Genomic DNA, 13,197 nt, shown 5'->3' on the forward strand with positions numbered 1-13,197 from the left:
AATTTAATTTTCTCAAGTGTCTGTTTATATTTTTGCTGCTGTTTGTATTCATATATATGCTTCTCCCTTACCTTCAGCCTAAAAAATTGATAGACAAAGTGGATATTAAAAATGAAGCTGTGTTCTACATGAGCTATAATTTTAAAGGTTTTTGTACTTCTAGAAAATGGTGTTGTTTAGCAGCTTCTCTTTAATAGAGGCAAGGATATGAATATGTTGTCTCAGAAACTTCTGCCCATATAACCGAAACTGATGACTGATGGCCAGGACAAGACTATATTTAGATAAAACAAAATGGAAACGTATAGTCCTTTTCTAAGAAAATTTTTGTGCTTTTTAATTTAGCATGGGAATATTGCACCAGAGAAACCATTTGAAGGTTTTTAGTGGCTTGCTTTTGCAGACGTTTTTTTCTGAGTCCTGGCTATTAAATTTTTTATCTTGTGTTTTCCATTACTATGGTAAAAATTTTTGAAGAGCTTTTATTTATGAATTAAATAGTACATAGAGCTTCTATCTGTGCTTCAAACTAACTGTAATAAATCTCTCTTCCAGCATCCAAAACAGTTTCCAAGTAGGCTTATATCCTGATGTGGAAACTTTTTAAAATAATAGCAAGAATCTTAATTTATATATTTAAAAAGTTAAATGCCAGTTTAAATAATGTTGTCACTGGTGAGGCATTGAAAGGTAATTAAAGTAAAACTTTTTTGTTTCCTATATGTATTTTTCTTGGATCTCCTGCAAGACAATTTTCACCTTCCCTTTGTGATCAGAGCCGTCCCAGGACTTCAGGGGCCTCCTACCTCCAGAGTTTATTAAGCGTTCCCCCCGATCCCACCTCCACAGAATCATTTCTTCTGAAGGGCCCCCCTTCCATGAGGGAACTCATCCAAGGGCACCGGCTCAGCAAGGAAAAAAGGTTAACCGTGGCTCCACCAGGTAAACACTTTTTCCTTGGGTGCATGTGATGCAATGATTAGTTGAAGAGGCAGCTCCCCTTCCCTCCGGCCAGGCGTACCCACCATCTTCAGAGCCCCTTCCAGCTATGCCAGTGAAGACCACTGTGTGCTTAGCTTCCCCTTTCCTCCTCCACTGCCGCCAGCAGCCTTCCTCCTTCTAGCAGCCCAGGATGGAAAATTCCAGTAGGAATGCATGGGGTGAGGAAATTAGCGACAGGTGCAATGCAGGACACACACCTAGATCCTGTGTGCAGTTTGGTAGCTCAGAGTGATTCTAGCATGGTCAGATTTCATTTCCCTCTTCCTGTTTTTAATGAGATTTCAGCAAAGAGAGCCATATTTATAACAAGCCTTTTGGGCTGATTTCCTTTTGTAGTGACTCAGAATGTCTTTTCTATCATTTGTACACAGAATAAAAGTGAGCTTTTTGAAGATTTTGCTCCTCAGTTCTCCTCACAGTTCTCAAACCCTTCTTGACTTACGTTATCAGCGTGTTTACAGTTTAACATTACTGTTTTACATTTTCTTTCTTTTTCTTTTCAACATTCCCCATGAAAAGGCCTCAATAAAAAGGTCTCTGACTAATCGCAAATAAAGAAAATATAACTTCTAGTAATAAAGATCATCCTTTTGCAAAATCCCTGTGTGCCTTAAGAAATAAGTTAGAGGTGGCAAACAGGAAGTCCACACACAAAATAAAGCCAAGGACAGGTAGTATTTGAAATTTCCAGGGAATAAGAAATTAAAACTAACTCAAGTTAGTAGTCAGCAGTAACACAATCAGGGGCTTCACTTAAATGTGTGTATTTCTGGCCTCTTTTTAAAGATCGGGTATTTGGCAGCTCTGGATCTGTGGTCAGGCCTGTCAGCTACCCCTGAGCCTCTGCAGCAGATGCCACTGTAAGGCAGGTGGACCTTGCACTCTGCCACAGTGCCATTGCTCACACTGCTGACACTTGGCCTCCTGTACTCGTGTTTGTTACCTTCTGGCTTCTGCTATAGCCTTTGAGTTTGCTCCTTTTGCCATACTTTTTTGTTTTGGTTTTGTCATTTACTTTGATTTTACTTCCTACTTAATTTACCTCAATTTTACCTTAATTCCTTTTTGGAAACCTCAGCCTCAGGACCTCTGGTACTTTGTTATCTGACTCATATAATCAACCTACTGATTGGGATGAAAAGCTGTTGTCATTTCCAGCACATGGTCAACACTCTAAGACTGTCCTAGGAAATGGGTGATAATAAGTTGGAATGGCACGACAGCCCAAATGCATGTGTGTGCATCACTCTGTTGGGCATTTCTACTTTCATAACACATTTCCTATTGTTATAGACCCCTTGGGAGGTACCATGAGTTATTCTGTAACTCACCAGAGTGGTGATTAGTCATCAGAACACTTAACTCGGATAAAACCCACAAAATCTTTTTCAGTGCTCCAAATGGATTTCGGAGCCCTGCCTCCTAGTACTTGGAAAAGTAATAGTGCGGTTTTTATTAACTCCTGTTGTATTTAAATTTTAAAGGTAACATAACAATAAGATTAAAATTAATAAATATTAACAATAACTATTTTCATTTTATATGACTGTTTGGTCCTTGTATACATGAATGTGTATTTGACATCATCATCATTACATTGTAGAAGTCATTAATTACTGTTATATCATAAACTCTTCCATGTTGCTGGTCATTTTTATTTTTAAGGTAGTATCTTCAATTTTATTTCCGATGTTGTTATTGCATTGTTCACTCCTCTTACTGGCTGAGATAGTTTTTCATGGTTTGTTATATTATATAATGGTGCTGATTGCAATATCCTTACGCATTCCACTTCTCATCTATTCAGGTTTTTCTCAAGAGTGAGGCCATAGTTTAGAGGCTGAACATCATTATGATTTTTGCTCCATTTTCGTGTTGCAGTCAAAAGGATGTAACTGTACTGACTATGCACAAAACGCTTTCCCTATATTGCATTCTACAGTGTCAATATCTTCAACTCTAAGGCTAGTTAGTGTACATGAAGGAAAATATCATTGCATTGTTTTGAATCCTTCAGTTCTGAATAACCAAAAGATATCACCACCCTTAGAAATGATTGCCATATACAAGTGGCAATATTGTAGAAATACAGATAATAAAATTCAGAATTATCATAGGACAGAAAATAACATTAACAATAACAGCATATTGGTAAATGTTATATTTCTAAGTATTTGCTTGAAATTAAAGTAACAAGAGGAAAGAAAACAAAACTGTTATAGTTTGAGAATTTTTCACGTATATATCACGAGTTCAATCAGATTAACCCTTAATAAATTCTTACCATGTCAATCCAACACTTGCTAAAGACCCTGGTTAAATGAATTACTATAAAAATTGATTGTCTACACTAACTTGTAGCTTTTAAAAATGTCTACGTGCTTGACATATATTATATTTCTGTGACTAAACCATATTGAGTAAGATATATTAAACATTTATAATGCTTTTGCTATATAAAATGTTTTTACTATGCAGGAAAAAGGCAGATGTGTCACATATATAACTGGATATTAGTATATTAAACCTATGAGAAACAATAGATCTTGAGTATTTTTTATTCATAAATTTAATATAAATTATTGATTAGTATAAAATTTTCTGGCTGGTAACAATATACATTAATCATTTTAAAAGACAGTTTCTTGTTAATTCTTCCAGTGCTTTGGATGAGTGTTGGTTTTTTTGTTTGGTTTGGTTTTTTGATACCGGAGATCAAATTCATGACCTTGTGCTTGCCAGGCAGGCACTTAGGCCGCTGAGCTAAACCCCCAGGCTGATGAATGTTTTATAAAATACATATTTAATGTATGTTTTAGGCTGTTTTTATCATTTCAGTAAGCAGATAATGGGCTTTATTTTTGAGAATCATTGAAGTAATTATATCAATAAAAATGAAATTTTCTTAATTGGTTAAGATGTGGAACATAAAATGATTTTACCTTTTGTAAAGCATACTTTTAAATAGGTTTCATTTCTCTGAGTTTGGTCAGCAGAAAACCCTCTCTTCTTAAAGGCACCATCTCTGGAGAATAAGCTGTTGGCGGACCACTTTGTGGAACATCACCAAAGTGTCCCGTGCTGGTTGGGTGGTTACGTTAGCACAGCCTGCTGTGGGGAGTCTGGCCTCACCTCCGACTTTGGCTCAGCTCTGGTCAAGTCAGCCCCTGAAATTCTGGCTTCCAACTGACACTGTTGACTTCTTGTCCTACCACACACACTCATGTGTCCTCCTCGTGCTCACCCTAGTTTTTCAGGCTAGAGGACCAGCTTGGATGAACTGGAATCAAAGGGACCCAAGTCATCAAGGAATTTATAATAAAGCAACAGATGATACATCTTTATCAAATCATTTATAATCAACATTTTATCTCTTTTGGGGGAGGTATCAGGGAGCAAACTCATAACTTTGTACTTACCAGGCAAGTACTTGAGCCAGTGAGCTAAATCTCCAGCCCTTCAACATTTTATCTTGATCCCATAATAGTCTGAGTTTTAATAGTAATAACAACAATAGTAATGTAGTAGAATTATTAATCTGTAGTCAAAACCAGTCTAAACTGAGCTTGGTGGCATATGCCTCAAGATACTGAGATAGGAAGATGTCAAGTTTGAGGCCATCTTGAATTATGTAGTGTGACCCTGTGTCAAAAACAAACCAAAAAATCAATTCATCAGAATATATAAAAAGGAATCTACCTGATTCACAGGCAAGAGATGTTATTTTTGTAATTAAAATCTGAATGCATGTGTGCAAGACAGGTAAGACATTTCAATTTTGGAAAAGCAGGTGAGAAGTCTCTTCTTGAAGTAGCATCCTAAGCAATTTGCTCTTTAGGTTACTACTCCGCTAGTGGGAGAAAATAGTATTATTTGTGATATTATAGATTTTGCTGATTTTAAAAACCTTAAAGTCTACAGTCAGTAGCTGGTTGCGGTGGTGCATTCCTATAATCCCAGGACTCAGAAGGCTGAGACGGGAGGATTGTTGCTAGTTTGAGACCAGCCTGGGCTTCACAGTAAGCTCAAGGCCAGCTTAAACTGTATAGCTAGACCTTGTCTCAAAAAGACAAAAAAAAGTCTATAGTCAACATATACCCAGATATTTTCATAGTGAAAAGTGCTTTTACATTTCACTGCATATGAACCAGAAAACATTTTCCTGCCTCTTGTATTGCAACGTCCACTTACATGAAAACTGCATTTCTTTCATTAACATTTGCCCATTCACTCATTCATCAAAATGTATTTGAGTACCTGCTTGTCAGGTACTTTCCTTGGCTCTTGGTATACAATGAAGTTCAAATGAAACCACACTCCATCCTCCTTTAGAGGACTCAGTCGTGGGCTGGGTTTGTAGCTTAGTGGTAGAGCACTTGCCTAGCATATATAAGGCCCTACATTTGGGAGGGAGGGAGAGAGTCACATTCTGATAGAAGGAAGTGGGCACATAAGTAATAGTGCTAGTAGATGCTTCTGGAATAAGTAAAGGTGTAAGAGAGATTAGGGACCTCTTCCCAGAAGAAGTGCTGCCTGTGAGAGGTGAAAAATAGTGATGAAGTTCATTAGAAGAGGAACAGAGCTTGTGTGCACAGGCCATGAGCTCATAGCTCCAGTCTGCTCAGGACTTGGAAGTGATCGGAATGAGACTAAAGGTGAGCAAAGACTAGGACCCAGAGGGCAGATCGGAGCTGGCCAGCTTCTTGCCATGGTGCTAAGAGTAGGGCCAGTGCACAATGCCACCCTGACAGCTAGGTCGGGTAACACCTGAGGTGAAGAAAGGCTGTGCAGACTAATGAGACACCCGGAGGAAGGGGAAATGCTGCAGTCAAAGCTGAGGAAGAGAGATTCTTGCATGTGCATGCAGGGGTGATGCCCAGTGTGAGGCCAGCATGTCCTGGGCACGTGGCCCACCCTGCCCTGCCGATTTCTCCCTCACCATCCCCAGTTTTGTATGTAGGAAGAGTTCAGGAAATGTTACTTGAACTTCCTGAACAAATGACCTCAGTAGTTCGCTGTTTCTAAGTTGTAGTTTTCCTGTAAAGGCTTTCCTATTTCCTCATAACTATTCATTCTTTTTCCATAGTACTCAGTCCTTGAAAGAGTAGGAGAGGAATAAAAGCTTTTTGTTGAAACCTGTAATCTTTATTCTCCTCTCGTGCTGGGGAGGGAATCCAGGGCCTTTAATATGCCAGGCAAGTATTCTACCAAACCTGGAATCTTATAACTAATCTTTTTTTCAACATAACTTGCAGAGAATTCTTCGCTGTAGAAGAAGGCTTTTCCCCCTGTACCCATTAGTTTAGAATTTACTGAAACAAAACTTAACTTAGAAATATTAATTGAAGGCTGGAGGTATAACTTAGTGGTACATTGCTCGCCTAGCATACACAAGGCACACCCCCTCCCCAGGACAGCAGAAAAGCCACAAGGTTATCAGCTACACATGTTTTTCTATGTAGAGTAGTATGCAATTAAACATTGGCTCGGATTTCCAGCTTTAACCAGTCATGCGTGTTGCAAGTTTTTTTTTTTTTTTCTTTTTGGGGTGGATTAAGGATGATTCATTACACAGTGGGAATGTACAACACTTCCTTTTTTTTTCATTTCTTTCAGTATTTCTTCAAGTAGTGATTTTATTTTTCCAGGAAACCTCTTAGTACAGCATGACCTTGATACCCATGTTAAGGATATTATTTGAGAGCTGTGTCTCTTCATTAGATGCTGGCACTGTGATGGCCAAGACCTAATTAAAAGCTGAAAAATATGCTTTATTCATTTGATTTTTCCTACTAGCTCTATGTTTGCTTTGTTTAGGTAAATACCAAATATCTTCACATTTAACTCACCATTTTTTTACTTTAAAAGTTAATCTCAAAAAAAATATTTTGAGATTCCAAGATTGCTGTCCTTGTGCTTATTTAAGCTCTGTGTTGTATGTACTACTTTGCTGGCATGTCCATATACAGATATCAGGATATTTCTACTTGGGAAGATAAGCTGCCCTGTACCTGCTACAGACAGCATGATTGGAGTTTAACGATTCTCCTGTGCGTCTCTGAGCTCCCTTCGGCCAGAACCTCCCAGGTCTTTGAATTCCAGGGTCTTGCACAGTTCCTGGCTCATAGTAGACCTTCAGCTTGTTGGATAATTAATAATCAGTCCAAACTGTCCACAGTATCAAAATAAGTAGCTTTGTTATGGCTTTCCTTGTTCGTGTATCGTCCTCTTAGTTACAGAGTTACAGTCTAACTCAGATACCCTTTAATGTAGTAAAATCTACGTATTTTTCCAAGTGAATTACTCATTTTTATAATTTAAGCCTGATAGCATGTGTGTCTTTTGAAGTGTCTTTGATTATTTTTAGAAAATGTGTGCCTAAAAATCAAGGCAAAGAATTTTAAAAATCCATTTTAGGATTTGGGGGAAAAATAAAAAATTTTTTAAAAATCCATTTTAGATGGCAAAATTGATCCTGTAGTACAGAGTACTAGAGTACTGTAGATAGTTACATGCTTCCTTTATTTCTTTTTTTGTATATGTGTTAGTTTTTAAATATGATTTTCAATAGTCAATGATGGTTCAAAATTCAAAAGATGCCCAATTATATAGCAGGAAATAGACCTCTGCCATGGCTGTGCCCACCCAGCCTTCTAGACACTGCCAGGAACATTCTGTGCACATGCAAGCAGATGCATGGGGATGCATACCCATGTAGACAGGCACACATGGTGTGTGTGTTCCAAGCAACACTGCAACCACTGCATTGTCACGTGTGCTGCTTTCTTCACTTACTTACCTTGGCTTTCATTTCACATCATCTCATCTATTGGTTATTTTTTGTTTTTTGTTTTTTTAGATGGTCTCCCTATGTAGCTGTCCTTGATCCTCCTGCCTCACCTTTTTGAGTGCTGAGATTACAAATCTGCACCACCGTACCTGGCTTTTCGGATTATTTTTAGTCAAAAGAATTTATGGAGGAAAAGAAATAAAGTTCAAACTCTTAAAGAGAGCTTAAAATGTTTCCAATGTGAAGTAGGTGTATTACTTGCTAATTGACAAAAATGTCAATGACCAGACTCTTTAAACTTCTAGATAAGAACAACCCAGTAGAAATAAAAGCCACACACGTAATTTTAGTTCTCAACTAGTCCTATAATAAAGTGTAGTAAGAAACAAGTGAACTTAATTTTAATAATATATTTTATTTAACATAGTACATACATAATGGTATCATTGCACCATGAAACGCACAGAAACAACTTGGCCCACCACCAGGGCCCAGAGTCACGTGTGTCTGTGCTGCTGTCTCAGATTGTGTAGTTCCAGACTGGCTCACTGACTAGTGCTTCTAATATAATTTCTCTGCAAAAATTAAATTTTAATAACTCACATCTGATTTAAAATAATATCTGAGGTGGTACATACCTACTTTTAGGGGCATGTTTTGTTTTTCTTTTTGAGGTAAGATCTCAGTGTATAGCTCAAGCAGACCTCCAACTCATTGTGTAGCCCAGGCTGGCCTCAGACTCATGGCAATTCTCCCTTGGCCTCCTGAGTGCTGGGATTACAAGTGTGCCACCACCACACCTGGATCTTAGTTTCTAGGTTCCTTTTCTTTCTTTCTTTTTTCTTTTTTTGGTTTTTTTGAAACAGTCTCCCAGGCTGGCTGTGAACTCACTGGGTAGCCCAGCCTGGCCTCAAACTTGTGGCAATCCTCCTTCCTCAGCCTTCCATGTGCACAGGTGTGACACCACCATGCCCGCACTTAATGTTTACATATTTGCTAACAACACATATGCCTTAAATATGATAAAGCATCAACAGTAAACAATCAAACAATACAATAACTTACTGTTTTTAAAAATTGATATGACCAAGTTGTGGAAAGCTTATATTTCTTATTTTAAGAAAAAAGTGTTTTGAAAATGTTTAAAATGCATCTTGCCACTTTTAAGTAGCATCACTCAACGTTACCAAATGTAGAGATTGAAAATACATCAGAGGTGAATTTCTCTTCCCTAGAAGAAAAGAGGCACTGAGGGCAGAGCCAGGTAAATAGTTCTCTATAGCCAGTGAGCCACTGGCCAATAAGCAGAGCCATGGGGGACCTGAGCTCCTGCAGTCCTGTCCACACCATCATCCTGTTTTAGTTTCCTGTCCCACTTCACCAGGTATTCTCATCTAGGAACCACATTTTGTTAAAAGATTCCAGATTCAAAGTCTGAGCATTGCAAGCAGAGTAAGCCATGGCGAGAAGATGCCGCCCTTCACTCCAGAAGGGGCCATCTTGGCATCCGGCACTGCAGCACACTTGTGACTGGACTGCTTTCTCAATCCTTGCCGATTATCTAGTGTCATGTGATTTTAAATTCTAAATCATAAAATTAAATTTTATTGAGCCCGTAGGAAGTGAAATTTTCTTTACTTCTTAAGAAAAAAGACATACTCTTCCTCTAAGATAACCATAAAGTAAAAGAAAATATACATTTTGATGTTCTTGGCTTATAAATTCAGAGCAGAAGCCATCAGGGCATCCTTGGGTCCCCCACACAGTGTTGAAGCAGAGCCCATGGGGCTGTGTGCAGAAGGGAGATAGATGGCCACAGAGCCCTGCCTTGTGCCTCCCTGAGTAAACATCAACAGGAAGATCTAAAACCTCAAAGAGACCTTCTAGGGTTCATTCCTAGTATCTGGGTCATAGAGATCCTGCGTTGAACTCAAGACCAGCCTCTACTCAGTAACAACCAGCTAGTCCACACACACAACAGGCCAGTGGTACGCTGTATCTCACCCCCGCTGCCTCTCATCCCAAAGCCCTGTGCAGTGTACTCTGGGACCCACCTCACTGTGCTTTCTGTGTTGGCCCACCTGCAGGTGCTGATCTCTGAACTCGCATGCCCTCGCTGTACCTGAAGCTTGCCCTCAGTGATAACCAGACAATATAGCATTCTGAGACCTTGTGTCCAAACTCTGACTTTTAAAGGACTTTTCCTGTCTGCAAAGAATTTGAGAAAATGCGTCCAAGTAGCTGCAGAGGGTACCCAGGGAAGCCAGGGCCTAGGGCAAACCAGTTTCCTTTTGCCCATGAAGCCTCATGCGTGAGTCCTGAAGATGCTTCTCCCCACACTGAGACTCACTCTATGGTAGGGTCTGGAACCCCTCATATAAACCCATGTTTCTGTATAGATAGCTAAGCAAACAAATTAACATCTCAACACTGCATTATAGTTTCCACAAAACTTCTAAGAAAAAGAAAAATTCCCATTAATGTGTAAGACAAATTGTTGACAGCAGGGAGTATGGGGGGGGGGCAGGGGGCTGGACAAGTAGTTCAGTGCTTACCTGTTATGCTCAAGGCTCTGAACTCTTCCTCAGCCCTGCAAAAAATAAAGTGTCTACGTGTTAGGAGTTGAATATGCACAGTAGGAAAGAGTAGTCTGTGTCCCTAAGTTCAAACCAAATTCCTGCAGTGTACTAACACCTTGATTTCCTTCTCAAAGCAGATAGCATTCAGTATCTAAAAATATATCCTTATTGTGTATCGGGAGATCTTCTTTGACACCTCTCAGCATGGCAGGTGCTCACACTGAGGCTTCTGAGCAGTGCGGGGAATGGATCTTCCTGTTTAGCAGCCCAGGTCCAGCGTCTCTCGAGCTCCCAGCCAGCAGGCCTGGAGGGACAGTCAGCTCTGGCTGTGAGCTGGCACAGGTGTCATTATAATGACATGTCATTGTAATGCTCACACAGGGAGGTGTGGGCTTGCCCCTTCTTGTGCCTTTAAGTGACATAGAAGAGATGGTTCTGTTGCATAGAAGGTTCTGTTGCATTTTATATCTGGACACTTAAAGTGACCTGGAAATTAAACTTCTAATGCTAGTCAGCCACATTAGGGCTCTGTAGATTATTTCAGGTTTCTTGGCCTTTTCTAGAGTATTATGCCTGCAAGGTGTGAGCAGAGAAAGGAAAGAGGCAGCTCAAAATGATGGACTTCATTCCTTGCTTTAAGTGTGGTCATACAGATGTCATAATCATTCAGTTCATGATCCTTGGTCATCCCAGCCAAAAATAAAAGTCATCACAGATTTTGGTTTTTGGGAAATGTATACAAATGTGCAAGTTTATCTTGTTTTTACTCATTATAGGACTCCAGTTTTCTCTTTTTGTTTTCGGTTTTGGCTTTGAGTTTGTTTGGCATTTTGCTTATTTACATCACTTAAGTATGATCAGTCCCCAAGTCAGATCTCCTTCAGAAGGACTGGTCTAGAGCTGGCATCTCACATACTGGCTGTTGTCAGCCACTGTTCTCAGGAGATGGGCCAGATTGGATTGTCAGTCTTAAACTCCTGACTTTTAATCGGCTTACATATCCTTATTGTTTTTCAGTCCTGAGCACTGAACCTGAGCTTCCCACTTGCTAGGCATGTGCTCACCCCCTAAACTACACCCTCGACACCTCTTATTTTAGTTTAAGATAGGGTCTCACCAGGTTTCCTAGGCTGGCCTTGAACTTAAAATCCTCCCATGTAGCTGAGATTAAAGCTAGAATTCACATTTAAAGATTTCTGTGAAATGCATACATCTATTTTTTTTAGGGTGATGACCTATGGCAGGACTGTCATTTTAATTAAACTTACTTGTGGTGGAACACAAAAACTGATTTTTTTTTTTTTTTTGGTCTTTTTCGTTTTTATCGGTACCAGGGATCGAACTCACGACTGCCTGCTTGCAAGGCAGGCGCTTATGCCGCTGAGCTAAACCCCCAGCCCCATAAAAACTGATTTTTGTTTTTTTAGTTGACAATACATTTCTCTTACACTGAGGACTTATTTTGCTGCCCTAATTTTGTTCATCTACCTTTATTTTTCATTTTCTTTTTTTTTTTTTTCCCCCTCTAAATGGAGCCTTTCAATTCTTCATTACGCTTAATCCTCCGTCCTACCAGGGCTTAGCAGTACAGCACTTGCCTTTCATGCTCAAGGCCCCGGGTTCCATCTCTGGTACATCAGAAACAAACAGAAGAGTCCATCCCACTGCACACAGAAAGTCAGCCAGGAGGAGGAGTGAAACTCAGTGCTACACAGAGCAGGGATTTCCTGGAGTATAGGAGGCCCTGGGTTTGATCCCCGGCACCACATACACACACACAACCCAGAACAGAACAGACATTTCTGATTATCAGACTCCAAATTCAGAGCTCAGAGTAGGAATGGGTACTGTTTTTTCATGGTTAAATAGCACCCAGGTCCCTGGAATAGGTCCCCCAATGACTCTGCAGCTTAGTTGATCCTGTAGCCGTGTTTCTGGTGTCAGGAAATCCTTGCTTCACCTCTATTCATAGAATCCTTTAAAATCCAGGATAAGCCTTTATTCTGAGTAGGTACTTATGAGAATAAGCCGTTATGTAATGACGTTAGAATAAGTTAAACATAAACTTTTTTTTCCTTTTTATGCACTACTTGACATCAAAAGCAAAAAGAGGTAAGTTGGCTGTGAACACGCAAGTGACCCTTGTTTTCCTTGATCGTGTTCTTGAATAATTATGTTTCAGTTAAATTGCTATGAACCCAATGCTTTTACATTAGGAAACTTTCATTGTAAATCATTACTTTATTGCCTTGAGAAATGAATTTACCTTCTGTAAACTTGGATTTTAAAACTGTCGAGTATTTAAACATGTTGCTTTTCTTGTGGTTTAGTTTGCTTGTGGGCATATAAGTCTTTTTAAAATACTTGTTTTAGCTGGGGGTTTCTGAGTTGTTTCTCCCCCAAAATGTGGATTATATATTATAAGTATTCTTTTCTTAAAAAGAGAAAAAAAGCTAATAAAGAACTGATAATGATGAAAGGCTACGATTTTCAGAGCCAGTGATTACAGAAGAGGGTACCCTGAGCTTTCAAAATATTTTCTAGTGTAATGTTCTTTTGCAATGATAAAAACAGTGGGAAAGAAAATACTAAGTAAGAAAATCAAGCACATTTCATCAAATAGTGTCTCCTATTTTGTCTGGGATCTGTTTTCACAACTCAGCTATTTAGTGAGTTCTTGGTTGTGGTTTAACTTTATTTCTCTTTTTTGTCTTTTTTAATGTTGAATTAACTCTTGACATTTTAAAGGAATAGCTGCTGTTCGTTTGATAGACGCTGCTATGGGCTTTGCTTACCAAGAACAGATCACTGGTCCCACCTTGACTT

The 13,197-nt window shown here is 39.2% G+C and overlaps 1 protein-coding gene across 11 annotated transcripts in view; it reads left to right on the forward strand.

The window, feature by feature from the left end:
- Bicd1 (BICD cargo adaptor 1) overlaps window positions 1-13,197 on the forward strand; it is a 202,075-nt gene that overhangs the window by 167,522 nt on the left and 21,356 nt on the right. For 2 of the 11 annotated variants that reach the window (XM_003466773.5, XM_063254523.1), the window contains exon 8: window positions 749-942. The exons of 5 other annotated variants lie outside the window; for them this stretch is intronic. In XM_003466773.5, coding sequence (XP_003466821.1) covers window positions 749-942 — 194 coding nt within the window. Of the gene's footprint in view, window positions 1-748; window positions 948-13,197 lie in introns of those variants that run through there. 4 more of the 11 variants (XR_010049193.1, XM_013149318.3, XM_005002320.4 and 1 more) reach the window with 4 other exon arrangements.

Source organism: Cavia porcellus, unplaced genomic scaffold, assembly GCF_034190915.1.
Source record: "Cavia porcellus strain 051 isolate PalLab524CR breed Dunkin Hartley unplaced genomic scaffold, mCavPor4.1 scaffold_8, whole genome shotgun sequence".
NCBI classification, from domain to species: domain Eukaryota; kingdom Metazoa; phylum Chordata; class Mammalia; order Rodentia; family Caviidae; genus Cavia; species Cavia porcellus.